The sequence below is a fragment of the Mauremys mutica genome, chromosome 16, assembly GCF_020497125.1.
Source record: "Mauremys mutica isolate MM-2020 ecotype Southern chromosome 16, ASM2049712v1, whole genome shotgun sequence".
NCBI classification, from domain to species: domain Eukaryota; kingdom Metazoa; phylum Chordata; order Testudines; family Geoemydidae; genus Mauremys; species Mauremys mutica.
The window spans coordinates 13,672,321-13,698,899 of NC_059087.1; the positions used below are offsets into that span (position 1 = coordinate 13,672,321).

Sequence of the window (26,579 nt, forward strand, 5' to 3'; positions counted from 1 at the left end):
TGCTTTCTTTGTAGTATACTCCCTTTATCTCTGGCTAGTGAGGAAACCTTCCTACCTTTTCTTGGGGCACCTCCTTCAGCTCTTGCTCCCTTGCTTTAATCCTCACTCCCAGCCTCGATCATGGAGCCACTTCTTACTGGTATAAGCTGGGGTGGGGGAGTTACAGGCAGGCCAGAGTAAAAGGAGGCGTGTATGATGGGAACCATTTTAATTTCTGCCCTGTCAGCAGCCCAAAGGATCCCACCCACCTCTTCTTGCCAGTAGACCATCTCTTCCTCTACCATCCGTGCACATACACAATCACTGAACATTGTCCTAAGGGTTAAAAAAATGAAGGTATCTCCATGTAGTTACCTGGCTGTTAGAATAAACATAAGTCCTTCACTGTAATATTTTAACATCGTTAGCCATGAAGCAGTTTTACTTGGAGAAGAAAGCTTTCTTCTCCATAATATCCCCTCAGGGGTAGTCAATTATTTTTTATCAAGGTCCAAATTTCTTACTCAAGGTATAGTCAAGGTCCAGACTCTAGAGAAAATAATTTTTAAAAAGCATAACAATAATTATGCTAATAAGTAAATAAAATGATTTTGGGGTCCGTTCAAAAATGTCTGGCGGTCTGGATTTGACTCCCGGTCTGCCTGTTGACTACCCCTGTGTACATGAAGTCAATATGCCCAGTCCTGTGGATTAATAAAACTAAGGCAAGACTGTGGAGGTGGGAGAGACGAGAAGTGAAATTAGTATCTTCTGGCTTCATGTAAACCATTAAAATACCAAAACATCTCCCAGGTTACTGGGAACGGTCTGACTTAGAGTTGACCAGTCAAAGGACATTCAGAGCTAAGATGGTATTGTAGGGGTACCATAATAAAGATAACTGATGTCAAATGGTTGTGTGGGGGTTTCTCATTTAAACTGGACCAAATGTTGGTTTTCCCTCCATTAAATGGCACCATCTGGTATATGAGACAAACCTGATGGGAAAGAAGACTAGAAAAGCCTTTTTCAATCATTGCATTGTTGGCTGGTCAGAACGTTTTAACAATTTCTTTCTGTTCCCAGCTGCTTCTGTGCCAATGCCTTCTTATCCAAGCTCAGGCTCTGGTAGCTCCTCCAGCAGCTCTTCCACTTCCCACCTGGCCTCACCTCCAGTAAGTACAACCCGCAGATGTACGGGGGTTTTGTTAACGTTCCTGGCGGTGCCTTGACTGTCTTATCCCCTTCTGCTTCACCGTCTCATTGGATCATATGACATAGGCCCTTTGCTTTCACTTCCTGAAGTTGCTGAAGATTGTAACACCTTAGTAATTCAGTCTGTGCCTGTTGCAAGCTCCTACGCAATATGACTTGGGTTGGGGTCGTAAGTGATGTTCTCTCTCCATGAGGAGTGCTTCAGTTTGTCTTTATCTATCATGCAAAGAGCCTAGAGTGAGCGAGGCTTGCATTAATGACACCAGCTGGTGTCAGTAGAGCTGTAAGACTCCTAAGAACCAGAACAAGCCATTAATTCAGCATCTAGCGCTGGCTGCCAGCTCTCTGCCCTCGAGCCAAGTTTGACAGCACAATCCACCTTCTTTTGCAAGGTGAACCTGCCCAGACGGACGTTCACCAAATCCGTCTGCTCAGACCCAGACCTGCCGCAGTCGGGAGAGTGGATCTGAACTGATGTCTGTCCCCCCACTTGTTATTTAACCAATAAAACTTTCCTCTGAAGGGCTGAATATTAACCTGCCAGCAAAGTGACATTCCCCCAGCTCACCGAGTGGATATCAGAGACTGTGGGTGAAAGTTGCCTTTTGAACTTCTTTGTGCAGAGGAATATTGGTGGGGTGGGGAAAGAGGGAAATGGTTATGACTCTTCTTGTTCCTTCTTTGCAAGGTTGCTTTCTTAGGTATTTTGTTCTTCCTAATGTCCGTGGACCAGGGGCTCTGAACGTGCAGGTTACATGCCTCAAGTGGTGGTGTGAGCAGGTGTTATGAGATTATGACGGGGGTGGGGTGGGGTGCGCATTTCTGGTATGGGAAATGTTGGGAACCCCTGCCCTAAGCTAACCCAGGAGTTCTGATGTGCAGGGTGATCTGGAAGAGGGGCTCTTTGCTCTCCATATCCTTTTGACTTCACCGAGTTGGGTCACCGGGGACAAGAGTCTTATTCATTTCTCTCCCTCCTGCAATTGTCACCCCTCTTCTCTGGTCATGAGAACTCTAGAACTCATGTCACACTTGGCTAGAGAACATTGTGGCAGTCTCTCTTGCCCCTGAGCATCAAGAATGCCTAGCCTGCTCTCTGGCTTGAGCAGCACATGAGTGGTACAAATTCCCTGTCAAGCTATTGCGTTAGCAAGAGGTTTCGTATACTGGCCTTGGTCTAGGGACCCAGACGTGGTTGATATGCTTCCTGCCTAAGGGATGGCAGAAGGGATCCTTCTGAGCCACTCAGGTTTCCCCGTTCCCATCCTTAGTGTCGATGTCATGGCACTCGTCCCTTCTGGCTGAGGGGAGGGTATGATGCAGCTCTCCCTGGAGCCTGTCCTGTCACTGAAAGGACCATTTGGTATTGACTGACCACTGTGAGCTGCTCTTTATTCCCAGGCTTCACCCGCCACTCATTGCATCCCAGCCCCAGTGAAATATATTTGCACAGATCACGGCCTTGCTGATGAGCCTACATTCTATAAGCATTCCCCAAATCCAGCTACTGCCGTGGAGTGAGCAGCCGCCTACCAGCAACAAAACTACCCCCTCCCCTCTTTCTTCCCCTCTCTCTTCCCTCCACCCCGCATCTCTTCCTGGTTCTCCTTGTATTCCTTCTGTGAGGTGCTGGTGGTTTATCCATCAGGAAAATCTAAGCAAAGAGTGGTGCCTACCTCAAAGAAACTATTCTTATCTTGGGTGCATTTGACGTACCATTGCCATGTTTTGATGATCAAAAGAGACACTGTTCTGACTTGGGTTTAGCTTTGAAAGATGCTGTTCTTTTGCACTCAGTAAAGGAAGCATCCGTTTGTGGCGAGTTGGTAGCCCCCGTTTCTCAGCAGAATTTTGGCTCTGGCTTTGCACAGTTTAATTTAGAGAATCTAGCAGAATGATGAACTCGCTGTATTCAAGCCGGTGTTTGTTTGCTTTGCTTTAAGCAGTCCTTAGGAGAGATGCAGCAGCTGCGGGAGAAGGCTCTGGTGTCTCCTGCCCAGGATTCCCCTGGTTTTCTGCATGGGTCTAAGGACTCCGCTGAAAGCAGCAGCAAGAATTCCTCCTGCGACACTGATGACTTTGTGATGGTCCCAGCACAGTTCTCAAGTAAGCCACGCTGTTTGTAGTGCGTTTAGAGACAGCACAGAAGTGAGGCTGTTTGTACACTGAGGACCACTTCTGGAAAGCCAAAACACTGATAGAGCTGTACATTTTGACTGTAAAGTGGGAATGTTTTGGTTCCCCAGACTGAGGAAACATCTGGCACGCTGGTTGCTTTGTAGTACATTCTGTAACTAAATAGCTTCAAAGAGAGGATTTGAGGATAAGGAATCTTTCAGGACTCGGACCTGAATTGAGCATGAGAACTGAAAACCCAAGTGGGGGAGAAGCAATGTAGGCTGACAGGTGAATGTGGTGCTTGCCCAGAAACTGTTCTCATTCCATCCAATCTCAGGCCATCAATTTCATATTGTGGCACAGGATTGTACCCAGAGGCTGGATTTTAGAGTTCAAAAAGTCCCAGCAACAAATTATTTCTTCGTTTACTCAGAAAGTTGGCCTTTTTAAAAATTCTGTCATAAAATATGTGTGTGTGCTCTGCTCACAAACTTCATGTACGTAGCAGAAGTGTGTTCATATAAACACATGTACATAAAGAATAGGACCCCAATTCAGCAATGCACCTAAGAATGTGCTTAAGTCAGCGCCTGTTCAGCAGAGCACTGAAGAACATTCTTACAGTTAAGCATGTGCTTATGGTACTTTGCTGAATTGGGAATGAGGCCCTCCCTTACTCATCACTCTTGCAAACATTTGAACTTTCCTGTAGGCTTGGACGGGAGAATGGGCTCTGCAATGCGTGTCGGTGCATGTAATTAGACTGTGAGAGAAGAACTCAGCGTTGCTTTTACTCTCCCCAGTAACAGCAGTGGGAGCCGGGTCGTAACGTCTGACACTGTTCATGTTTCCAGCACTTTGGGGGTTTGGCAGGGGCGAGCTCTTCTGTGTATCCAGCTGCCACCTCACATGGTCAGACTGGAATTTTGCCACTTGGGGCATAGATGTGTTTGAGCCCTACGTGCAAAGCATGCCAGTGCGTTTGCAAAGCAGCTAACGGCTCGCACCAAGGGACGCGTGTCTATGCTCCAAAACACCTCTGTCGAGTCTCTGCCCCTTTCCAAAAATACCTCCTTTCAAACCAAATCTGTCAAAGCCTGAGGCTGTGGGGATCAGAATGAAACCAGCTGCTGACTGCACCGGTTCAGTGAAACGGAGATCCTAAAGGCTGCTTGGTATCCAAGTTCCTCTTGGTCTCGGAGAAGCACAAGATTAAAATCAGTCACTCTGAACATATAAAAGCTTTTAAGGACGTGACCAAGACCTAATCCATTTCTTCACTTTCTTGACACACAGGTGATATAACTGCTGAGGCAGCAGGAGGGAAACCCGTCCAGGACAGCCTGATGTACAGCGAGTAAGAGCGTTAGCCGGTTAAGCATTAGAATGGTCAGCCTCTGGCACAGACTCTGCATCCAGCTCTGCTGGGCTTGCGGGGATGGAGAAGGGACTTGGCTTCAGAGATGACTCCGTCAGTGACCTTGCTGCAGCTTGCTTCCTGTTTGCACCATAGAGTCTCCTTAAGGAACAATGTGAAGGGCCTGCCTATACAGCAGCCTGGAGCTGTGTTGTAATGGGGCCCGGAGACATGGGCTGAATTTTTAGCATAGAGAAATCCTTATAATTTTTCTGGCCTTCGGGATGGGGAATTTTAGTGACTGGTAGAGAGAGAAGGGAGACCGGGGAGCTGCAGTGCTGTCTGATTCCATTCCCAGCAGTATGCCAGCATTCACTGGAAGAGGTTTGGGTTGGAACCCAGCCCAGCTTGCTGGCAGCCCGCTTTTCCATCTGCCAGGCAAAGTTCCCAAACCCTTTTCTCCTGCCCATATGCAAAGCCTTGCTGCAGACTTGCTGTAGCACTAGAATCCATGATGAGGTCAGTAATAGGAAGAACCCAGACCCTTCCCTTCTGTACCCCTCTGCCAGGGAGCGTTTTTTTCTAGAGACACTGGGGAGGGAAAAGTCTTTCTTTATCCTAAGAAAACTGTCCTAAGAAAACTTGTCCACAGTCCCTCAGCTTTGTCTTGAGGAGGTGGTGGTGTGTCCGATCCACTCTGCAGGCCTGGGAGTCAGGAGACCTGTGTGAGCTTCTAGACTTTGCCACTGACTTACTGGATGATCTTGAGCAAGTCTCTCAACCTCCCGATGGCTTGGTTATACCAGCAGTAAAATAGGGGGGTTGGTATCCATACACCTTTGCAAAGCATTTTGAGATCCGTGTTTGCAAGGAGCTGCATAGGGGATAAAGGCTGACAATTTATTCCTAGACTGATGAATAATGCAGTGGGTTTGCAGCAGATGCTGCTGTTACTATCTTTCTGTTATTGATTTAATCTAACCTCAGTCCACTCTCAACCAAATTCACAGCCTTCCTGATCATTGGGTTGCAGTTTCACTGGGTTTCTTGGGACAGAGCTGAGGGAGAAGGAAGAGTGGTAAAACCAGCCTCCAATTCCTCTTAAAAAAAAACCTCTCTGAGGACCCAGTTCTCATTTATACTAAGGCCCTTTTTCAACTGGGCAGAAATTACATGTCCACCCACATTCAGGGCCCCTGGCCAGGGCAGAACAGTGGAGAGGGGAATGGGTTGCTTCCCACAGGCTGTGCAGGGACGCAGTTCACTTGCATTCAGTCACAAGTGAAAGCAACACAAAGCCTTGGGTGGAAAAGCTGGGGGGAGCGGTCAGGAGCAGGGAAGTGCTGTGGCGTCTTAGGCTCTAACAGAACGGCTTCTCTCTCTCCCTTTCCAGGAGCTCCCTGGTGGCTTCGGCAGGTGTGGAGAGCCAGGCAAGGACGCCATCCCCTTCGCCCCCTTACAACACTTCTCCCAGCCCGGCAGGGTAAGCGGGAAGCTGGTGAGATTGTTCACCCCAAAACCAAGTGTTAGGCCTTGATCTAACTCCTGCATCTTTCCACCCATGTTAATTTGGGGGTGGGGTCAGAACCTCCCGGTGAGGCTTGGCCTTGAGTTCAAGGGCAGCAGTTGCAACAACAATTAAAAAAAAAAAAACCACCAAAAAAACCCACCAGAAAATCTCTGCAGCTTCGGGTTCAGCCCGTCCTGGGTGTGGAGCCTGAACTCCTCAACGACATTCTCTCCTCCCAAGAAGGGCAAGGGGAGAAGGAATCTGAGCTAACCCCCTGTGCTCTGGAGACCAAGGAGCGCCCTCAGCCCCCATCCTGAACTTTACTAATACTACAAAGGCATGAGACTGAGTGAAAGTGTGACCCATTGGTGAGACCCCCCTGTGCCCAGCCCACAGAGAATATGAGTGTTACAACTAGAGAGCCTGGCTCCTTAGCTCAAGCTTTAGCTGCTCATGCTTATAGCACTGCAGAGCCCTAGTTCAATCCCCAGTGTGCCAGCCAAAGTGGCGACCGTCACAGGAACCCAAAAGCACTGTTTTGGCTGGGACTTTTCCAATACCACCATGTTTTTCGTAGGGCGGGTTATCCATAAAGGGCTCCTCACTTGCATCACCCGTCTGTGTAGCTTATTCCTTGCGATGGCAATTGGCAACGGGAGTGATTTTTGTTTCTTTGGGGAGCAGGGAAAAAAGGACATTGTATTTAACTAGGGGGAAAGGACCTCGCTGCTCAAGGCAGTGCTGGAACCCACCACAGATGTAGCCTCCTTGCTGTGAAGAGGCTGCAAGATGGAGCTTGTCTGATCTTCTGAGGCCTCAACAGTAGTGCGGCCGTGAGTTGCTGGCCTGGTGGGTAGGTGGCTGAATCTGGGAAGGTTGTCTCCTCATTTGGTCCTCCTGTTGAAGGAGACAGGTGGGCTGGCTCAGATATATTGAGTCTGCGTAAGGCCCCAAGCAGCTCTGTGCTCCACACCTGAGATGGGTCGCTCCAGCTGTTAGACAGAGCTGTTCGGTTTGTAGTGAGGAACTGCAGTGGGTATTGGTATAACTGCTTGGCTGAGGGGAGCAGCAGGGGTATAGAACCTTCCCCCTTTTGGTCACAGGTTCAAATCCAGCTAGGCCAGTGCTGACAACAGCCCATGTGAAATGAGTTTAGGGTCCAGCTGGCCACACACTGAAATCCGGCACCACCAGTGACTCTGCTTGGCTCTATTTGCTCGTAAAGATTGAATGCACATGATTGACTCCCACCCTTCAAGGTGGTCCATTGGCATAAGGAATCTCGCACTGCCTCCGCTCTCTGAGTACAGGGGATGACTTGCGTGTCTGAACCTGTCGACCGGGCACCTCTTACGAGTGGGGAAATTCACCCTGAAAAAACTTAAAATGCTAAAGAAGTCCCAGCCTTGCTTTGTGAAAATGCTCCTCACCCAGAGAGAGCCCACAATTATGTGCCGTTGCTTAAACCCGTATAAACATAGGGAAGAAATACAGCTCAAAGCCTTGCTGACATGATCGGACTAATTGGCAGGCACGTACCACGGCTCAGAGTTTAACTGCATGAGGCTTCTCATGCCGTAACCTGCTAAGCTTTTTAACAGCTTGTTCTTTAACTGATTCGTGTGCAGCCATGGGATCAGTGCTCATTAGAGGATTCGGGCTCACTCTAAAGAGCGGTGGGTGGAAACGCACAGAAGGTCATTGCAAATGCTGGCTCGCTTTTCACCCTGCCCTCTCTCCACCAAATCAGGATGCCTGAGTCCCATCGGCGTGGAAGGTGGAAAATCACTTCTAGTTACATGAGGGTCTAACATGTCACTACCCCACTCCCACACACTCATTCCCAATAGCCTGTGTGGAACGGATCCCAAACCCTGCTTCTACAGAGACCCCAAAGAGAAGCCTTCTACCCTTCCAGGAAGGGGAAGAGACCATTGTAATGTAGGACTGGAGCCACCAGTCCAGTCCAACAAAATAGAGTATGTGGGGGCCTCAGCCACCCCCTGAGGGTGCTTCTGAGCTGGTCACTGCAGGGTGTCTTCACCATACTCAAGCATGGGCTCTGATGCCCTTTGACTGCGGGATATGGCGCAGGCCTTCAGCGCTTCGCTGCGTGCCATTGGCAGCAGGAGGCAACACTGGCTTTTCACTCTCCCTTCGGCACCGCTTCTTAGCAGGCTGGAGCTCTCCCTTTGTTTGTGCCTTCTGTCTTGTAATCAGCATTTCACCTCCCTCTTTCGCCCCTCCCTGCAGCGCTGGACGCAGCCCAAATGGGACAGATAGCAAAGGCTGTTTGAGATTGGCTGGTAGTGGAGTGTTTGCCTCTGGATGTCAGTGTGCTCTCTGGAACTACGCTCCTGAACGTTAACCAGAATGTCTCCTGACCAGGATTAACCCATATTAACTGCTAGGCTTTTTTTCAATCACTTCCCCATTGAAGATGTATCCTAAAATTGTGTCTGTGGACCTCTTTGGATGTGTCTCAAAGTGATGGGTTTAATGCCACTTTCTGAGCACTTTTAGTTACAACTAATTAGCTGAACTCTCTTTCCTTCTCGATCTGTTGGGCTCTGAGAATTTCTGGACCGCTGTGTTTTGAAAGATCTCCAGATATTTCCAATGTCTAATGCATACGAGGCTCAGGTTTAGTTACCAGCTATTTGTTGTCTGGACCGATTGGTAATATTCCTACACATCATCTAAATTTGACCTCCTCGTTTACAGCGTACATGCGGTATGGAAAGTTGGCCGGTAGTGGGACTTGATGTACAGTAGCTTTTAAATGAGGCCACTCTTTGACTCAGTAACTTCTCTTCTTTGAAAGATGCCGGTCTGGGTTAGAAGTTCAGTCAGGCAACATGCAAGGTGAAGAGTCCCTCCTTTATCCCTTAAAACTTCAGCTGTTGTCTCCACACACAGCTCTGTTAGCTCCCAGATATCTCCGCCAAATCACTGTTCAGTTTATCTTATTGTACCCGTATATCCATATGATATGCCCAGTAAATTCCCCTTACCAAGGTCTCACTGTTCTGCTGACAAACTCCTTGATAGCCTGGACCTTAAATCTACGTTGTCATTCCTGGTTTTTTCCCCACTCTTTTTGCATGCACATGCACTAGCTTGTTGTTATGGGGCTGAGCTTATGGGACATTCCTAGCTTGATTATTCCGCGATGCGAAGCAGTAGTTCGCATAGACTTGATTCGGAAGTGTGAGGGCTCAGCATCTCTGAAAACCAGGCTCCGAAGTGATTGTCTTCATTCTGTAGTTGCTCTGTTTTCTGGAACACTTGTGCTGACGTCCCTGGGAGTTTGGAGAAAATGAACACACAGAACAGAAGCTAGAACTGCATAGAATTAGCAAACTGCAGATGTTAAGGAGGAGAAGAGGAAAAGCCGGTCACTTCTATGTCTTCCTGTTGTGTGAGAGGGTCTTTTTCAGCCCACTGGTGCTGCTCCAGGGGTGAGTAACTTCTTCATGGGCTATGGACCATGTCCTGGAAATCTGCCAGTAAGCTAAAACATATAGACATTGTCACCAGCAACTGCAGAGTATAGCTGGCCTTTGCAAGAAGCCCTTTTGGTTTTTTCTTTTGGCAGCTGTATAAGTCAACAGCTCTAGTCTCTCTCTCTTTACTTCTTAGTTTACGTTTCTTCTTCTGCGTGTGTGAAGCATTTCTGCTCTGTGTTATGTACCAGTAGAACTGTTGGCAGTGTAGCCTCTAAGAGGGGGACCCAGATTCCCGCAGGGCAATGATTTCTGTGTCCCAGACTGACGAAGAGAAGACTACAGAAACCTCCGTCGCTGATAAGACCTTTCTATAGCTGTGCAATAGCTACCTATTTGGGGTTGGCTGCAATGAGTGACACTGCCATGGCAATCAATCCTGGAATTCCCTGAAGACCTAAGGATTTTAGGAAGCCACTTAGTTGAATCACGCAGTGGTGCGTTTTCATAGTTTTGTGTCGTGTAGTATGCAGGCAAAGAGTAATGGAGAAAACTGCCAGCTGAAGGGGATAGGTATTGGAGCCTGAGCCGAGTAGGCTGTTCGGACTTAACTGGAAAGCAGGCTGTAGTTTGCAGGATGAGTCTAAAACACTCAACTCCTCTTGACCTCAATGGGAATTCTGCTCAGTGTGTATAGCGGAGAGGCCCTGTATAATTTCCTCTCCAGTAGGCCGCCCTCCCCACTCTTAGCTCACTTGCAGACATGCTCATAGTCCCAGGGTTGTGTGCCTGCCTGGAATGCTGAGACTCGTGGAGATGCTGTCTCTTCGGTGATGACGCTGCATGAATCACAAGTATCTTTGGGCAACAAATGACTCTTCGCCAGTGTCCTTTGTGAGCAACGGCTGTTTAGCCTTCATTCAGTGATGTGCTCTTTGGCCGTGGATCTGAGGCTGCTGGAAAGTAGGCTGGTTGCAGCTTGAAATAGCTGAGGTCTGATTTTCCTGGCGGGTGTGGTGCACCGTGTGTCTAACACAGGCTGTGGGCGAAAATCGCCCTGAGGAAGGAGAGGTGAGTGGTTTTTGGAGGTTGAGGTGGCCCTTCCTTTAATGACTTTGAACTCCCTCTAATACAAACTCGCAACCTGAGGGGAGGAGCGAGGTGGATGTTGCCCTGCAGACAGTCACTTAAGCAAGTTAATAAATCAGATTCCGTCATTAAACGCTGTCTCCTCACAAGAGTCTTTATTTCTCTTTGAATTCCACAGCCGGCCAGGCCAGTTTTCCAGCAGCAAGTACGAGCACTCTGTCCCCATCCCGGTCCCAACGCAAATCCACAACTACCGGCGGATCGAACAGAACCTACAGTCTCCCAATCAACACGCTTTGCCACAGTAAGTGCTGAGGTGCGGGGAGGAGGTAATGCCACCTCCTGCTCATTGCAGGAGCCTTCAGATCTGCACTGTATATGTCATAAGAAGGTTTTACCGTCTGATCGGTCTCCATCCCTGTACACAATTTCCTGTATTGCGGGCCCTCTCCCTGGCAGTAGGTGGGCAGCCCAGCATGCCATGTGCTAACATTATGTTTGCGGCATTTTGACACCAGTAATAGAATCTATTTGTGACAGCAGACGTCCCTTCCCCACTGTCAGATCAGTCTCTCTGATGGAACATCCAAGGGAAAATGGTCTGTTGTTTCACAAATGGCTAAAACTTAGATATTTTTGGTCAAACTACTGAAAAATATGATTGAAACTCATTTTTATTAAAATCTGTTCACACGCTTAGTCACTCCACAAAGCGATGTGTCCTGGGTGACACTTCAATGTTAATGTGATGATGCAACATAATTAGTGCATGAGCAACTCATGCCTGTGAGGTAGAGCGCACATTGGGGAGCCAATCAGGATGAACCGGATATTAGTCTTGGACCATGGGAGTGATGCTTTGCATACTGCATAGATAGATCACACCTCTGAGGAGCACTTGGCTTCTGTCTGTTGAGATTGCCGCACACACACGTTAGTCTTACAGACTTGCCCTGTGGCTTAACCATGGCACTCCCAGCCAGAGGCCAATTGAAAGGGGAGCCATACAAGAAGCATGAGACCTTAAAGAAAGCCCATGTACCAATGGTGGAATACGTTCAAATTATTGACAAGTCTCCGCGTGTAAGCAGCAAGCAAAGAACCAAGACTCAGCAGACATATGACTTATTGCCAAGGTGAGTTTCGTGTATGTTTACATTCATTAGGGTTAACTTTCAGCGGGGGTTTGATATTCCTGTCAGACTGGTCTGCTGAGAGGCCTCAACCTGTTTTACAAAGGCCGATAACAGATCATGGTGCTATTTGAACAAATTCTTACATTCTGGATAAACCCCTTTCTACTCTTACATGCCCCATATTTCCTGGAGCAGAGTTTGCTGCAGCTGTTGGGAGTTAAGCATGAGAAAAGAATTGACCGTCACCCTTAATAATTCTTGCTGCCTGCAAAGTCAAGGATCTAGAAAATTGGCAGATATAGAGAATGTACCTGTGATATGGATACCAGGGACTGGAATTGCTGGTTCAGATTCACAAACTATAGTCTACCAGTCTGGGATGAAAGTATCATGTTCGGCTGCTTTATTCAGCATGAGTGCAACGATGAGACTCAGGCCTGGTCTACACTAGGCGTTTAAATCGGTTTTAGGAGCGTAAAACCGATTTAACGCCAAAGCCGTCCACACTAGGAGGCACCTTATATCGATTTTAATGGCTCTTTAAACCGGTTTCTGTACTCCTCCCTAACGAGAGGAGTAACGCTAGTATCGGTATTAACATATCGGATTAGGGTTAGTGTGGACGCTGATCGATGGTATTGGCCTCCGGGAGCTATCCCACAGTGCACCAGTGACCACTCTGGACCGCAATCTGAACTCGGATGCAGTGGTCAGGTAAACAGGAAAAGCCCCGCGAACTTTTGAATATTTCCTGTTTGCCCAGCGTGGAGCTCCGATCAGCACGGGTGGCGATGCAGTCCGAAATCAAAATACAAAAAGAGCTCCCGCATGGACCATGCGGATGTGATCGCTGTAAGGGCAGGCAAATCCGTTCTATCCGTTCTATCAGCGCTCCGTTACAGAAGATGAAATTCAGAATCCTTTTTTAAAAATCTCCAGACAGACGCCATAGCAGGGACTCAGCGCACTGCAGCGTAACGGAAAGCCAAAGAATCAAATGGATGCGCATGGACTGGAGGACTGAAGCTATCCCACAGTTCCTGCAGCCTCCTAAAATTATTTGCATTCTTGGCTGAGCTCCAAATGCTTCTAGGGTCAAACACAGTGTCCGCGGGTCAGGGCATAGCTTGGCAATCTACTCACCCACCCCCCCACCCACCCCCAGAAGCGAAAGGTAAAACAATCCTCTGACTCTTTTACATGTCACCCTATCTTTACTGAATGCTGCAGATAGACGCGATAGTGCAGCACTCAACACCAACATCCTTGCTCCCCCCCCCCGCCATGGGCGGCTGATGGTACAAAAGGATGGAAATCCATCTTCATCATCAGCATAAGCTGATCATACAAAATGATGGAAATCCATCCTCATCATCAGCCTCAGCTGATGGTACAAAAGGACTGGTAACCGTCCTCGTCATCAGCCTATTGGCCCTAATTTTTTCTGGTGGATGGATGGTGCAATATGGCTGGTAACCATCCTCATCATAGCAACAGGGGGCTGAGCTCCATCAGCCCCCACCCTTCATGTGTAAAGAAAAGATTCAGTTGCCCCTGGACTAGCAGTGGGATGCTGGGCTTCTCGCCTACACACTGCTTAATGTCCTGTCTGGACTATCATAGCAGCTGGAGGCTGCCTTCCACTCATTTCTCACTAACAAGTCAGTGTGTCTTATTCCTGCATTCTTTATTAATTCATCACACAAGTGGGGGGACAATGCTACGGTAGCCAAGAAAGGCTGGGGGAAGAACGGAATCAACAGGTGGGGTTGTTACAGGAGCACCCCCTGTGAATAGCATACAGATAATAGTTTCTGCGGGCTCTGACACAGAGCAGGTGGTTCTCTAGCACACTTGCCTATATTAGGCAGTACTGATTCTATTTTTAGATACCAAAAAGGAGGAATTGACTCAGGGAGTCATTCCCAATTTTTGCTTTTGCGCCCCTGGCTGATCGGCCAGGGGCACTTATGACAGCAGCCAATGGTACAGGCTAGTAACCACTTTTGGCTTTTGTGCCCCTGGCTGATTGACCAGGGGCACTAGCAGCAAATGGTACAAAAGGACTGGTAGCCATGATCATCCTCAGTTCCAATTTATGGAAGGGTTTGGATGGTGCAATATGGCTAGTAACCATCTCTGCTGTCATGCAAAAGCAAAAGCATGCTTCTGTGTAGCGCTGCTGAATCGCCTCTGTGAGCGGCATCTAGTACACATACGGTGAGAGTCACAAACGGCAAAAAAAGCTCCATGATTGCCATGCTATGGCATCTGCCAGGGCAATCCAGGGGAAAAAGGCGCGAAATGCTTGTCTGCCGTTGCTTTCCCAGACGAAGGAGTGACTGACGACATTTACCCAGAACCACCCGCGACAATGATTTTTGCCCCATCAGGCACTGGGATCTCAACCCGGAAGTTCCAAGGGGCGGGGGAGGCTGCGGGAACTATGGGATAGCTAGGGAATAGCTACCCACAGTGCAACGCTCCAGAAATCGACGCTAGCCACGGACCATGGACGCACACCACCGATTTAATGTGCTTAGTATGGCCGCGCTCCACCCGATTTTATAAATTCTGTTTTACAAAACCGGTTTATGCAAATTCGGAATAATCCCGTAGTGTAGACGTACCCTAACATAACCTCTGAAATCTAAAGAACACCCAGAGCATCTTCTAAAAATTATCAGCCTCATGCAGAGCAGCATCCTTGTCTCCAGGAGGCCTTGTGCTCAGCAAATTTGTTTCTTCCTCCATGCAGCAGGTGCAATACACATCCTCCAAGAAGAGAGGGAAAACCTTATCAAGCTAAAAGATGTAGTTGGGATTCAGGTTGCCTATCAAGCATACTTAGAAGGACAGTGACCATAATTCCTTATCAGTCATTTGACCAAATGTTTTAGTTTTAGACTCAAATTTGGCTCTCGGCTACTTGCTCACAGATCCCACAGAAGTCAGGGATAGTTGAATGCCAAGTATCGGGGGGGCGGGGGAATTGACCATTTTACCAGATTACCTAGGACCACGTGATGCAGACAGACTAAAAGCTTTATCAGTTACCAAGATAATTTGGCAGTGTGACTGGAAGGTATGTACATCATGTGTGCAGTGTGTTTGTGTCCAGATGTGACATGTGGTACTAATAGCCATGTGGTAATTTGCATTTATCTGTGGCCACCTCACCAGTTTTCTGCTTGCTAATTCCATCTCTCTCACGGGGCTGCTTGTCATGTCTCTGAGCAGTTTCAAGCCGCTGTCATTTTTAAACTGTTTCCTCCTTATGGTCCAAAGATGGACTAGCCCCTTTAAAGTTACGCTGAAGCAAGTTCAGGACAGACTGCGTTCAGTCTTGAACCAATGATATTATTGAGATCTGATACCTAATAAACCATATGAAATACAAACACTTTCTGCATCCCATTGAAGGGTCTAAACATCTTTTCTCTGTGCTAGGCTCTTGTTTCGTGTTTGTGTGCAATACATACTTTTTTGGGGGGGTGGGGGTATGGGGTGATACATAATTTTATTTCATGCCCAGATAGCATGAGCTATAAATTTGGAACATCCTCACTTATAGAAAAGCTTTTTTAGAGTATTTTTATATGCAGTTTGAGATCCAGGAAAGTACCAATAAATATTTTAAATCTTGTTCCACTTACAGCATTGTTCCTGTAAAGCAGGTGGCATACTAAAATATATAATGGTGTTCCTTAAAGAATGTAATGGCATTTATTTGATATGACCTGGATAGCTTCCTCTTGGCTGCATCATTCACGAGTAAAGTGTATAGTCACACCAATAGAATCTTTATGTCATCAGATTACATATGCCTGCATTCCTGCACCTTAATCTTACAAAGAGAGAAAGTATAGTGTGTATTCCTCATAGTATGATATATTGAGCTGAGTAGTTCTTTCAAATCACTCACCGATCCCTTTCCAAAAAAGCCACCCGTGGGTTGTGACCATCACATATTTTTTCGAAATGACTGACTGAAAATGAAATTTTTCGCAAGATTTGACTGAGAGTGAAAATAGGGATTCATGTGAGAAGGATTTTTTTTTTGTTATTTGGGGAGCCTGAATGCCATGCCCAATGGCTGCAGAAGGGAATCTTGGTGAAGGAGGTTGCCCCGGTAAAAAGACATTCTGTTCTTTGAAAAAAGTGTGTGTGTGTGTGTGTGTGTGTGTGTGTGTAATTATTTTTTCCTGAAAAGAAAAAATAGTGTGAGATACCAAAAACAGTATTCCTGTCTCTTTAAAGGATCAAGATCCTGATGGATCCACTGTACTCCATTTCCCCTTCTCTTTCTTTGCAGGATCTGGGCAATACTTTAGGAGGATGGATCAGTGTCATTTTTACTCTTTAAGGCCGAGGTTTTTCAAGGGAGCTTAAGGGAGTTAGTAGCTCGGACTCTCTTTTGAAAATCTGAGCATAAAATAATTCCTCTGAAGCGCTCAGTCACTCCAGTTGTAATGGCCACGCACCGCTCTGGGGTGCTTTGTACCCATTCCTGACTTGACTCAAAGCCCTCTGAAGCAGTAACTCATTTGGCACAGCTCACCTATTGTACAACGCCATGCGCGCCTAGGGAGCTATCTAATTAAAAGACTGCTGTAACCAGCAGCCCAGCATTGATAGGCAACGACTAGGATAACAAATCACTAGGCGTTTTTTGATAGAGTTATTAAAACAAACTGGTAACATGAAAGATCTGAGTCTCTGGCTTCCAAGGTTGGTGGGTGTGGGTGGGTTGGTGGGTGGGTGTGTGTGTGTGAGTGAGAGAGAGAGAGAGACACTAAAAATGATGAGAATCCCCTAATGTCCCTTTTATAGTTAAGCTAACTGGAGCCTTTCTTTCAGCGTGCATTGTAAGCTCCTTGTTCTGTTTGTATGGCACACAGCACAGTGTGGGCCTGGTCCTAGGCACTACTGCAATACAAATAATAAACAATTAATGAAGATCTGGCTTGGTGGAAAGTAGCTGGGGGAGCTCAGATAGCCGGCGATGTTGTTTTCCTTGCCCCTCTTTAGTGGTGTCTTGAATAACCTGTGCATTGTTGCTGTTTCCAATAAGGTCTGGCACAGTCCGAAGATCAAGCAGTACAAGCCCTCTTGGGTTTGCTAAAATCGGTGCTTCCCCTCCTTTCTCTGGAGAGCATGGAGCTGTGCCATCCCCCAGACGGTTCTCCTTCGGCGGTGCTAAGCCTTACACCCCGTCCCCGCAAGGTAAGCTGCCAGCCAGCAGAGCCTGGCATGTTGCAACCATTGCAAAATCGGTCACCCCATTTCCCTAGAAAAGGAAGATGGCCTAATGGTTACAGTAGGGGGCGGGGATTGTTGGGTTGTATCCCTGGTCTTGGCACTGACTTGCCTGACAAGTGTGTGTACCTCAGTTTTCCCATCTGTAATACGGGGATAATACCCATTTGCTGCATGAGACGTGAGGTTTGCTTAATGCTTGGGAACCACCTTGCAGTCCTCTGGTGAAAGGCCCCATGCAAATCAGAATGTTCATGTTACATGGGAAAGCAAGCCAGATGAGTCCGGAATGAAAGGCTTCAACTGCTTCCTTGGGCCCTGCCAATCGGCCTTTCCCATGGTGGAGTGAACAGTGGATCTTCGCTCAGGGCCTGCTTATGAAAAGAACTGACATTCAGCCGCTGCACTGAGTCCTTGTTTGGTCTGTTGTCATGCAGCAGCCTTATCCCGAACGAGGGACAAGAGCAGAGAAACGAAAGAAAGAAGGGCCAGATTTTCAAAAGAACTCGGCAGCTCCCATTACTATCAGGGGAGGGCGAGGGTGGATTTCCCCCTTGTTCTCAATGGGACCTGCTGGCTTTTGAGCTCTTTAGAAAATCTGGCCCCAGTTGTGTGTCTTGGGAATCCAGAATCTTTTCCAGTGCTGATTTCAGTTAAAAACAAATTTTACCCCAGAGTTGGGTCCCCATCGCAATCATGATACATTCGGTCTTATCAGTGTTTAGTGTCGTTACTGATTAACGAACAGGGGGTGACGTTCTGGTCTCACTCAAGTCAATGGCAAAACTCTTGTTGACTTCAGTGGGGCCAGTATTTTGGTAGGGTCAATGGAATCCCCAGGGGTAACCTTCTCGGTATCAGATAACCTGACCCAGACACTACAGGGCGATTCAAGGGCAGGGCGTTCGGGGATAAGATTAGCCCTGTTCCGCATGTGTTGTGATATGGAGAACTAGGTAAAGGGATGGACTTGGATTTTACTAGATCCTTTACATCTCTGAAGTCTCCAATCCCATGTTTACAGGACTCATATAGGTGGGGAGCCAAGGTTTTCCTATTTGATTTCTTTAATTAGACCCCAGAAGTTAGGATGAACTTCTGATCATGCTTCCTAAAACTCTCAGACTCCTTTCTCACACGTTCCCTGGAGCGTTTCAGTCCTTTTATCCTACACCGAGGGAGGAGAAGGGAAGAGGTAGCTGACTAAGTGCTTCTTGCTCTCAGATGGGTCTGCTGCGAAACTTACTTATCTAATGTGGTTGCGGCATCATCTGGGAAAACCTAATACTGTGTAAACCTTTTGATTGTGTTCCCCTTAAAGTCGGAACAATTCCGGAGCAGCCCGGCCAGACTGTTTTCTTCTCCCCACCTGGAGCAGAAACGAGAAGCAGGATCCCTATGCCTGGTATGTCCATATTGTGTTTATCTTCCTCTTCGCTTTCTGCCTCCCTCACATGAATAAGGGGCCGGACACATCAGAAATGTGCTCTCCGAAGGGCTTGGGGTACAATATTGTCCTTCTCCGATGCTTGGCTCAGACAGGAAATGCTTTGTGATGAGAAGCGAATCCTTACCCATTGGCTCCTCCCCCGCCACGCCCCAGCTGTTGCTGTCCTTATACCAGGGTGGCATGAAATTAACATGTTTAAATGGTGCTCACGGGTTGCACATGACACAAACTCTGGCTTGTGTCTTGGAAGTCACTGGTTTGTGCGGTGTGGAATCCTAGTGGAAGTCCTGAATCCTCCTCCTCCCTACCCCCGTGTTCTCTTAAATCCGCCTTGCTAGTTGCTGGGCCAGACAGCTCTGACAATGTGCAGTGTCCCAGCAGGTGAACTCGAGCAACGACTGCCCCCTCATTTCATGAGCCCCTGGAGTTTAGGCATCCACAGGTCAAAGCCTAAATCAAGCCTGAAAGTTTGGGGACACGTTGCTGAGAACAGAGTCTGGACTTGACCATGTATTGAAGGGTTTGATCTGTAGGTGCCTAGGACAAACTCGCCTCCTCTGCTTTCTTAAGGCTTCCCTGTAGGTCCTAATGTCAAACCAGCTTGCAGAGTTAGAACCAGAGAATGACTGTGTGTGTGTGGGGTGGGGGGGTGTTTGGATTCTCTAGGTGCCTCAGTGCCTGAGCACTCTTCCCGAGGGATGGGCTGCCGGCTTCACAGCGCTCCCAACCTGTCAGACTTGCATTCCTGCAGGCAGAAAATCACCAAGCAGCATTCTGACCCTCTCGTTGCTCACTTTGGACATGCTCCCGTCAGCCAGCCCCTGCAGGTTCATGGCTTGCAGCCCTGCCGACAGCTGAGGTCCTCACCAAAGCTGTCTGAATTCATGCAGAGAAGTCCCTTGCCAACTATCTTGGGCTCCCCTACGAAGGTATTCTGTGGATTCTGCCTTGCAGCTCAGTCTGGCGAGTTATTCTGGAGTAACTAACTGTGTTTAGATGAAACTGGTTCGGATTTGCCGCGGCTGGTTAGTTGTTCCTCAAGGGCTGTTTAGTGATCTGTGTCCAATGAGTCAATGCTCCTGTTCCTAGTGGACAGATCTCGCTTGGCATCAGTGTCTGAGCAGTGAGACCAAGGATCTGAGAGGGCCCTGGCAATGAGCTGCCCTATCTCTACAGATTAGGACTGAGGCATAGCAGTGGACTTCTGTGTGGGGCTGAGTTCCACAGTGCGTCTGGGCTTGTAACGCAAGGCTTTGCCCTACAAGCATCCTGAGGGTGGTAGCCATAGAGATGGGAGCCCTGATGTCTGCCTGTGAAGCGGACACGATAGCTCCCCTTTGGTCTCCACTTGTATCAGAGAGTTCACAGAGTTTAAGGCCAGAAGGGACCACCAGATCCTCCAGGCTGCCCTCCTGTGTATCACAGGCCATTAAACATCACCAATGTGCTCAGCCCAAGAAGTTGGATTAGACTAGAGCAATTTCAGTCCTCAGGAGACTAAGCTGGTCATGAGCCAAAGGCAGAGACCAGGAGAGATTGAGGTGTCCTCAGTGTCCGAGGTCCCTGCAGTGGAGGGGACAGTCAGGCACAGCTCTGAAGCGGCACGTAACATTCAAAAATGTGTTAGGCAGCTGCCTTTCCTCTGGGGCTGGGGAGGGCCGAGATGTTTTCAGCCCCAGTTTCATGTATACAGCGTCATTTACAAAAACCAAAACCGGCTTGATGAGCCTATTTACAAATAACTCACCGAGAAACCCCAACTCTCTCCTTTCTAGGCTATGTCCCCTTTTGAGTTCCCCAAAACTCCCAGCTCCCAGAACCTGCTCACGCTCTTGGCCCAGCAGGGAGTCATGATGGCCCCAACGCGGAACAGGACTCTGCCAGACCTGAAGGAGAAGGGGCACTTCCATTGCCAACAGGCTGGCCTGGGCTTGCGGCCTGTGGAAGAGATTAAGGGCAGGTAAGATATCGGCGTGTTCTGTCATAAAGTACGTGGTATCGTGATGCTTGGTTGGTAGACATGGGGGAAAAGCAATCCCCTGCCCTTTGACCAAGCACTTGCAACTACACTGCATTTTACAGTCATCAGCCAGTATTCACAATAGGCCTGTGTTGCAGGCACATACTAACCCTGACTTTTATAGGCTTCCTAGGCAGAGGCAGGCCATGACCTAAATTCGTAATTTTGAGTGTCCTCATTTTTGGCTGTATAAAGAGGCCTGAGCTGGGATTGGGACCTCAGGCTGGGATCCGGGCTGTCGGTTACACTAGGCTACCACCATTTGCACGAACACGCTGATTGCTGCATTTGGAAATGGTTCCTGCAGTGAGGAGGCCACCGCCCCTTGTAACAAAATACCCAGCTTCCTGAACGGAGATCCCTTTAAAAAACAGCCATCTCCCACTGAGGCCATTTCAGGGCCTTCACGCTGCTGTGCTGTCATTAGTCTTCTCTAATTGTCCTCCTGATGCGGGGTGTTCGTGGAGCGAGTTCAGCTGTCTCCTGGGTTCATCCTGAATAGCCCCATATCGAGTGTTGCAGTTCTGTCTGTCCGGGGAGGGGGCGGGGTTTGCTGCGGAGGAAGGAGTGAGGCCTGAAGGAAAGCATGTCTGTGGCAGAGCTCCATCGGTGAATGCTGACAGGAAGGAGAGATCATCGAAAGGAAGATGTTGATGCAAATAGCTGGGCTACTAGCTGTTCCCTGTCCCAGCCAGAGATGCCCCCACGGCTCTGATATAGCGGAGTAAAGAGCATCGCAGGCTAACAGCTGCTTCAGAGTTGAGCCATTTGCCATGCAATGTGCAGAACAGGTGGGGAGGCGGAATGGCACAGATCAGGGAGTGGAAGTTCACTGAAACCTCAGGCCTTTCTGAAACCATCTTTGTCTTCCTGCATCACATTTAATTTTCTCTCTAGATCTCTGAGCACCGGCCGCCTCACTGACCTGCTTCTCAAGGCTGCCTTTGGGGCTCAGATCTCGGAAGCTGGCAGCAACGACAGCCTGAACAATGAGAAGCCAATGGAGATCACAGGTATGAGGGAAGGCCACGCGGCCTTGGTAGCGTGTCTCAAGTTTGCCCAGTTCTTGCTTTCCAGGGCTTTGTGTGAATGGGAGATCTCCGGTCTCCTTGCCTGGGAGCAGGAACTGACTGCTGTATCTGATATGGGGATAACAATGCTTCTTCCTGTGTAAAGCACTTGGAGACCTAGGGATGAAAAGTGCTGTGGAAGAGCTGGGTATCATTATTACTTATTATCTCAGAGGTCTATTTTATGATGAATATTTTAATGGGAACAATTGAATAAGCATTGAATGCTTTTCAAACATGCCTTCACCCTCGCGGTGTTCCTGGGAGGTAGAGGGACATATGATCTCCACTGTGGCGGAGAGTCGCATAGGAGGGGGCCCTCCTCTGAGGAGCTGCAGGAGTCGGTAATCGAGTTGGCAGTGAGGCCACGTAACGCCGCCGGTGCTCTTTGGTTGTGCCCTGTTTGTATGCAAGTCTGTGTCATTTCCTTTGCCAGCGGGATGCTTGGAAAGGGAGCAGTGGACTCTGAAAAGAGCGGGTGGGAACATCTTGAGGTTGTGGGGAGAGTAAAAGCTGCTCCTTTTCACTCTTCTTCTGTAGCTCCCTCTGCTGCTTATGGAGGAAACCTATACTGTGGGGCTAGAGCTGGGGGCTCTCTGAGCTCTTCCCCAGTGATCTTCACGGTTGGATCCCCTCCCAGTGGGACAACACCGCCACAAACCACTAGGACCAGGATGTTTTCAGGTAATGGCCCTACCCGTCTGTCTGGAAGGTGGTGACGGCAGACCTTCGTGCCACAGGCTTTGCTTTCTGTTGTTGGAGCACTGGCAGCACAGAACGGTTTAGCAGAATGCCCTGAACGCCACTGAGATTATAACCCTGGCAAATACTAACCCAAGTTATTACTGAAAGCGCTTTCCGTTGCTTTGAGGATGAATATGGATGATCAAGAGAGATGCAAATATTTGTTACTTTATTTCTCTCTCTACTTCAGGACTAGCCTTTTTTAGTACTTTCCTATCAGAACAAATATCCATGTGAGTCAGTTCACCCCCTGTAAATAATGTTGTTCAATAGGAAATGACTGTGTGCTTAATAGTTAACTTGGGGAACTGCTATGCTCATCATTATGAGTCTGCATTGCTCCATCAAGCTGTACAGTTTAATTAAAGGACTGGCTTTAATACCTGATTAAGGAGACCACCCTGTGAGCCGTCTTTCTTTCTCCCTCAGTCCCTGTCCTAAATGTGGGCTTTTTGGCATTGAGCAGAAAATCCCCAGGATAGCGTGAAAATTGATTATAGAGACCAGAGGGTATGAAGATGAATCATTCCCTAACCTGCTGATAGCGTCCTGTACATCATACATAGGCTCCATTCCCCATTCTCTTCAGAGTCCTCTGGAAAAGATGCCGAGCCACCCCTAAGCGTTTCCAGTGCAAGCCGTGCAGTGGATATTATGACAAGTTCGCTAAGTGTTGCAGCTGGATAAGAGTTGAGCTTGAAGAGCTGTGACTGATCTCTATTACCCCTGTTCTGTTAACTACTTCCGGTGTTCTAGCTCATGTGCAGAACTGGGACAGCAGGCTGTCATTGCTGAGAGGGAGGGGGCTCGGAGTCAGGGTGACGCAAACTGAAGCCTTACGCAGCCTCAATGCTTGACAAGTTTGGAGTGCCCATAAATAGGGTCATTAGACAAGTACAACAACAGAGCAATTGTATAGGCCAGATTAAGGCTGCTGGAAACAGTGGCCTGCAAATTCGGGGATACCCCGAGTTTGAGATTCCTTTCGTTTGCCTGTTCCATTTGTCTCCCCTCAAAGAGCTGGAAATATTCAGACCTTCTTTGCGGGTCCCTGAAAGCTTTGGGGTGTAGTTCTCAAGCAGGGCAGTAAGGGAAAGAAAGCTGCATACAACTCTGTCATGAGTAACTCAGCAGCAAATTATGTGGCTGAGACTTCTGAAGACTCTGTAAAGCAGCAGATGGAATCCAGAGGGGAAAGGCCGTGACTTTTCCAACTGTGATGTTCAGTGACTGTAGGGAATCCCATCTTGGCCGAATTTACATAGCTGGATAGATACGCATTACAGCCTCTGTGTCTCAAAGAGAACATTCCCCATCGACAACATGTGCTGCAATGCGGGTCATGGCGAATATATTTAATTCTCTTATTATAACTGCATGACTTTGGAGGGTCCTTTTGCTATTGATAAATCTTACATTGTTTACTATATCTGTGGTGCTCTCTGGGCTTGAGTATGATTGGCCCAAGGGGACATGGTTGGTGGTGATCTAGTGGATGGGGCACTGGACTAGGACTCAGGAGATCAGAGTTCAGTTTCTGGTCCAGCCACAGTGTGGAACCCTGGACAGCTTAATCTGCTCCGTACCTCACTTCCCCATCTGTAAAATGGGGGAGGAGAACAGTTCCACCCAAATGAACCAGGAGCCCGGGAAGTGACATGCTGTTGTCCAGAGGGTCAGAACTACTAGACAAGGGCTTCTCTAGCTTTTTTGCCATCCCAAGCACAGCAGGCAGGCTGCCTTCGGCAGCGCGGCTGCGGGAGGTCCCCGGTCCCGCGGATTCGGCGGCATGCCTGTGGGAGGTCTGCCAGTCCCGTGGCTTCGGCGTACCCGCCACCGAATCCATGGGACTGGCGGACCTCCCACAGGCAAGCCACCGAAGGCAGCCTGACTGCTGCCCTCACAGCGACCGGCAGGGCACCCGCTGCGGCTTGCTGCCTCCGGCACGTTCTTGGAGCGCTGGTGCCTGGAGCCGCTGCTGCTACTAGAGATGGCAAAAAACGGGCTCCAAGCTTGTAGCATACACAGTTACGTTGCATGGGATCGACTGCTTTCTTTGTTATTCATCTAATCAAGAACCCCAATACTCCACTTCCTAGCAAGGTGTCTATGTGGTGGAGGGGATTGTACATCATCTAAGCAATGGCTGTGCTGCAGTTCTGCCTGGTATTCATGTCTAAGTCATTGCCATGTGTCCTTTTCTTCTCAGTGGGTTCGTCAAGCTCTCTGAGTTCAGGAGGCTCATTCAGCAGCAGACACTTGCTGGTGGGAGCTGGTGGGGATGCCATGGAAGCTCCATCTAGTCTCCGGTACGCTCTTGTGGATCCTATTGCAGCTAATCTGGAAGGGGCAGTTACATTTGAGGCACCAGAACTGCCTGAGGAGACGCTCATGGAGGTGAGTTCAGCCTGTGGACTTAAAACAGAAATGCGGGTGGGGGAAGGAGGGTGAATCACCAAAAGCAAGTCCAAAAGGCTAAAATATTGGATATTTGCAGCAGATGGGGTCAGACCCTCAGCAAGGGAGCAAGGCCAGTTTACACCAGATCTGGCCCATAAAGTTCAGTAAGTCAAAAATACTTTCATCATATTGGTCCTGTTTGTCTGAGAGGGAACAAAGTTACTGAACTTCTCAGTCCTTGTAGCTGGTTACTGGAGTGACGGAGAGTATAATTTTGCCATTTCTAAAGCTGAAATTGAAGGTTAGAAACTGCACTCAATATTGCACGTTCTTCTTTGACTGAAAATCAGCTGGTTGTGAAGAAAGTCTGGGTTGTTTCTTTTTAAAAGGGAAAAAAAAAAAGTGTTACTGATGTCTAGCCAGGATCCAGCCAGCGAGCTATTTAATGTATCCCATTACTATCTTCTGCATGCACTGGGGTTTCTGTTAGCGATACAATCTTTGATGAAAGGACCTAAAAGAAAATAAACTAGATGCTTGTGTTGATAGCAAGAGAGAGAGACTCTGAACCAACAAAATAGGCTATTGAACCATCTTTGTCAAGTTGAAAGGCAGCCAGACACCCCCTTTTTCCCACAGTGAATGGAGCTGGAAGCATAGCAAATGCTCCCACCGCCCAAGTGCATTTGATATGTAAGTCAGGTTATCCATTTGCAGTGGAGCTGGGGAGTGAAGGGAAAAACTAAGGCCTGGTTTCATCTTTATTCATAATCTTATGGAAGCTCATCTAGGACTATGGAAGGTTTTTTACAACTAAACCTTGACTCCAATATTAAAAAAATTGTCCTCTGGACAGGGCCGGCTTTAGCAAGTGCGGGACCCGATTCGTACTCACCCAGCGGTGCTCTGGGTCTTCAGCAGCACTTTGGCAGCGGGTCCTTCACTCGCTCCGGGTCTTCGGCGGCACTCAAGGACCCGCCGCCGAAGACCCAGAGCGCCGCTGGGTGAGTAAAAATTAAAAAGGCGCCAGCGCGGGGCCCGATTCCAGGGAATCGGGCGAATCGGCCTAAAGCCAACCCTGCCTCTGGATACATGCAGAGACCTGTGCACATTGGCTTAAGAATTAAGATTTGATTGTTCCATTTTAAAAAAATATATTTAAAAAATCAAGTTAGAAAAATGAGACTTGAGCTGTCAGGTGTGCACTGAGTTGGTTTCATCTGCTAAGTTTTCTGCAGAGGCATGGGGCTGAGATTTTAACATGGATGTGATCCATGTTGTGTAGGAGTTAACTGAACTTCCTACCACCTTAAGAGCCCCAGAAGCATGGGAATGTGGCAGCCACTCCTCTTCTGTAGGCCTGAACAGAATCTTCCCAAAGAAATGTCAGCTTGATCTTGTTAATGCTGTGCAGTTCTGCTTCAAATGTCTGCAGTGAATCATTTTGGTTTGGTCCTCGTTTCTGCTGAATTCAGGCTTTAATAATCCATTCACATGTTGCAAAACCTCCCTGGCCCCCAGCTTTTTTGGCTTATTTGTAACCCCTTTTGTGCCCTGTGGATCTGTCCGGAATGCCAACCTGACAGCTTTTCCACACAGATGCTTTCTGCTGACGTTTTTACAGCACACTGAAATGTTGGCATTTTGAAACCTATTATTTATCTCAGGTTTCATTGTAAAAAGTAAGTGGATGTTTTTTCTTTGAAAAAGTTCCTTTAGGGGAAAACAAGACAAATTCAGGACTGTATTTAAAAGTCCGATGTGCAGTGCTAAAACAAAGTACATA

The 26,579-nt window shown here is 48.1% G+C and overlaps 1 protein-coding gene across 4 annotated transcripts in view; it reads left to right on the top strand.

Moving 5' to 3' along the window:
• The window catches only part of ULK1 (unc-51 like autophagy activating kinase 1), a 133,205-nt gene that overhangs the window by 95,407 nt on the left and 11,219 nt on the right, over positions 1 to 26,579 (top strand). For 3 of the 4 annotated variants that reach the window (XM_044989747.1, XM_044989750.1, XM_044989749.1), the window contains 12 exons: positions 1,066 to 1,154; positions 3,138 to 3,300; positions 4,609 to 4,669; positions 6,063 to 6,152; positions 10,893 to 11,018; positions 16,925 to 17,076; positions 18,431 to 18,514; positions 19,226 to 19,488; positions 20,335 to 20,519; positions 21,477 to 21,592; positions 22,190 to 22,333; positions 24,603 to 24,790. In XM_044989747.1, coding sequence (XP_044845682.1) covers positions 1,066 to 1,154; positions 3,138 to 3,300; positions 4,609 to 4,669; positions 6,063 to 6,152; positions 10,893 to 11,018; positions 16,925 to 17,076; positions 18,431 to 18,514; positions 19,226 to 19,488; positions 20,335 to 20,519; positions 21,477 to 21,592; positions 22,190 to 22,333; positions 24,603 to 24,790 — 1,661 coding nt within the window. The remainder of the gene's footprint in view (positions 1 to 1,065; positions 1,155 to 3,137; positions 3,301 to 4,608; positions 4,670 to 6,062; positions 6,153 to 10,892; positions 11,019 to 16,924; positions 17,077 to 18,430; positions 18,515 to 19,225; positions 19,489 to 20,334; positions 20,520 to 21,476; positions 21,593 to 22,189; positions 22,334 to 24,602; positions 24,791 to 26,579) is intronic. The other variant, XM_044989748.1, reaches the window with a different exon arrangement.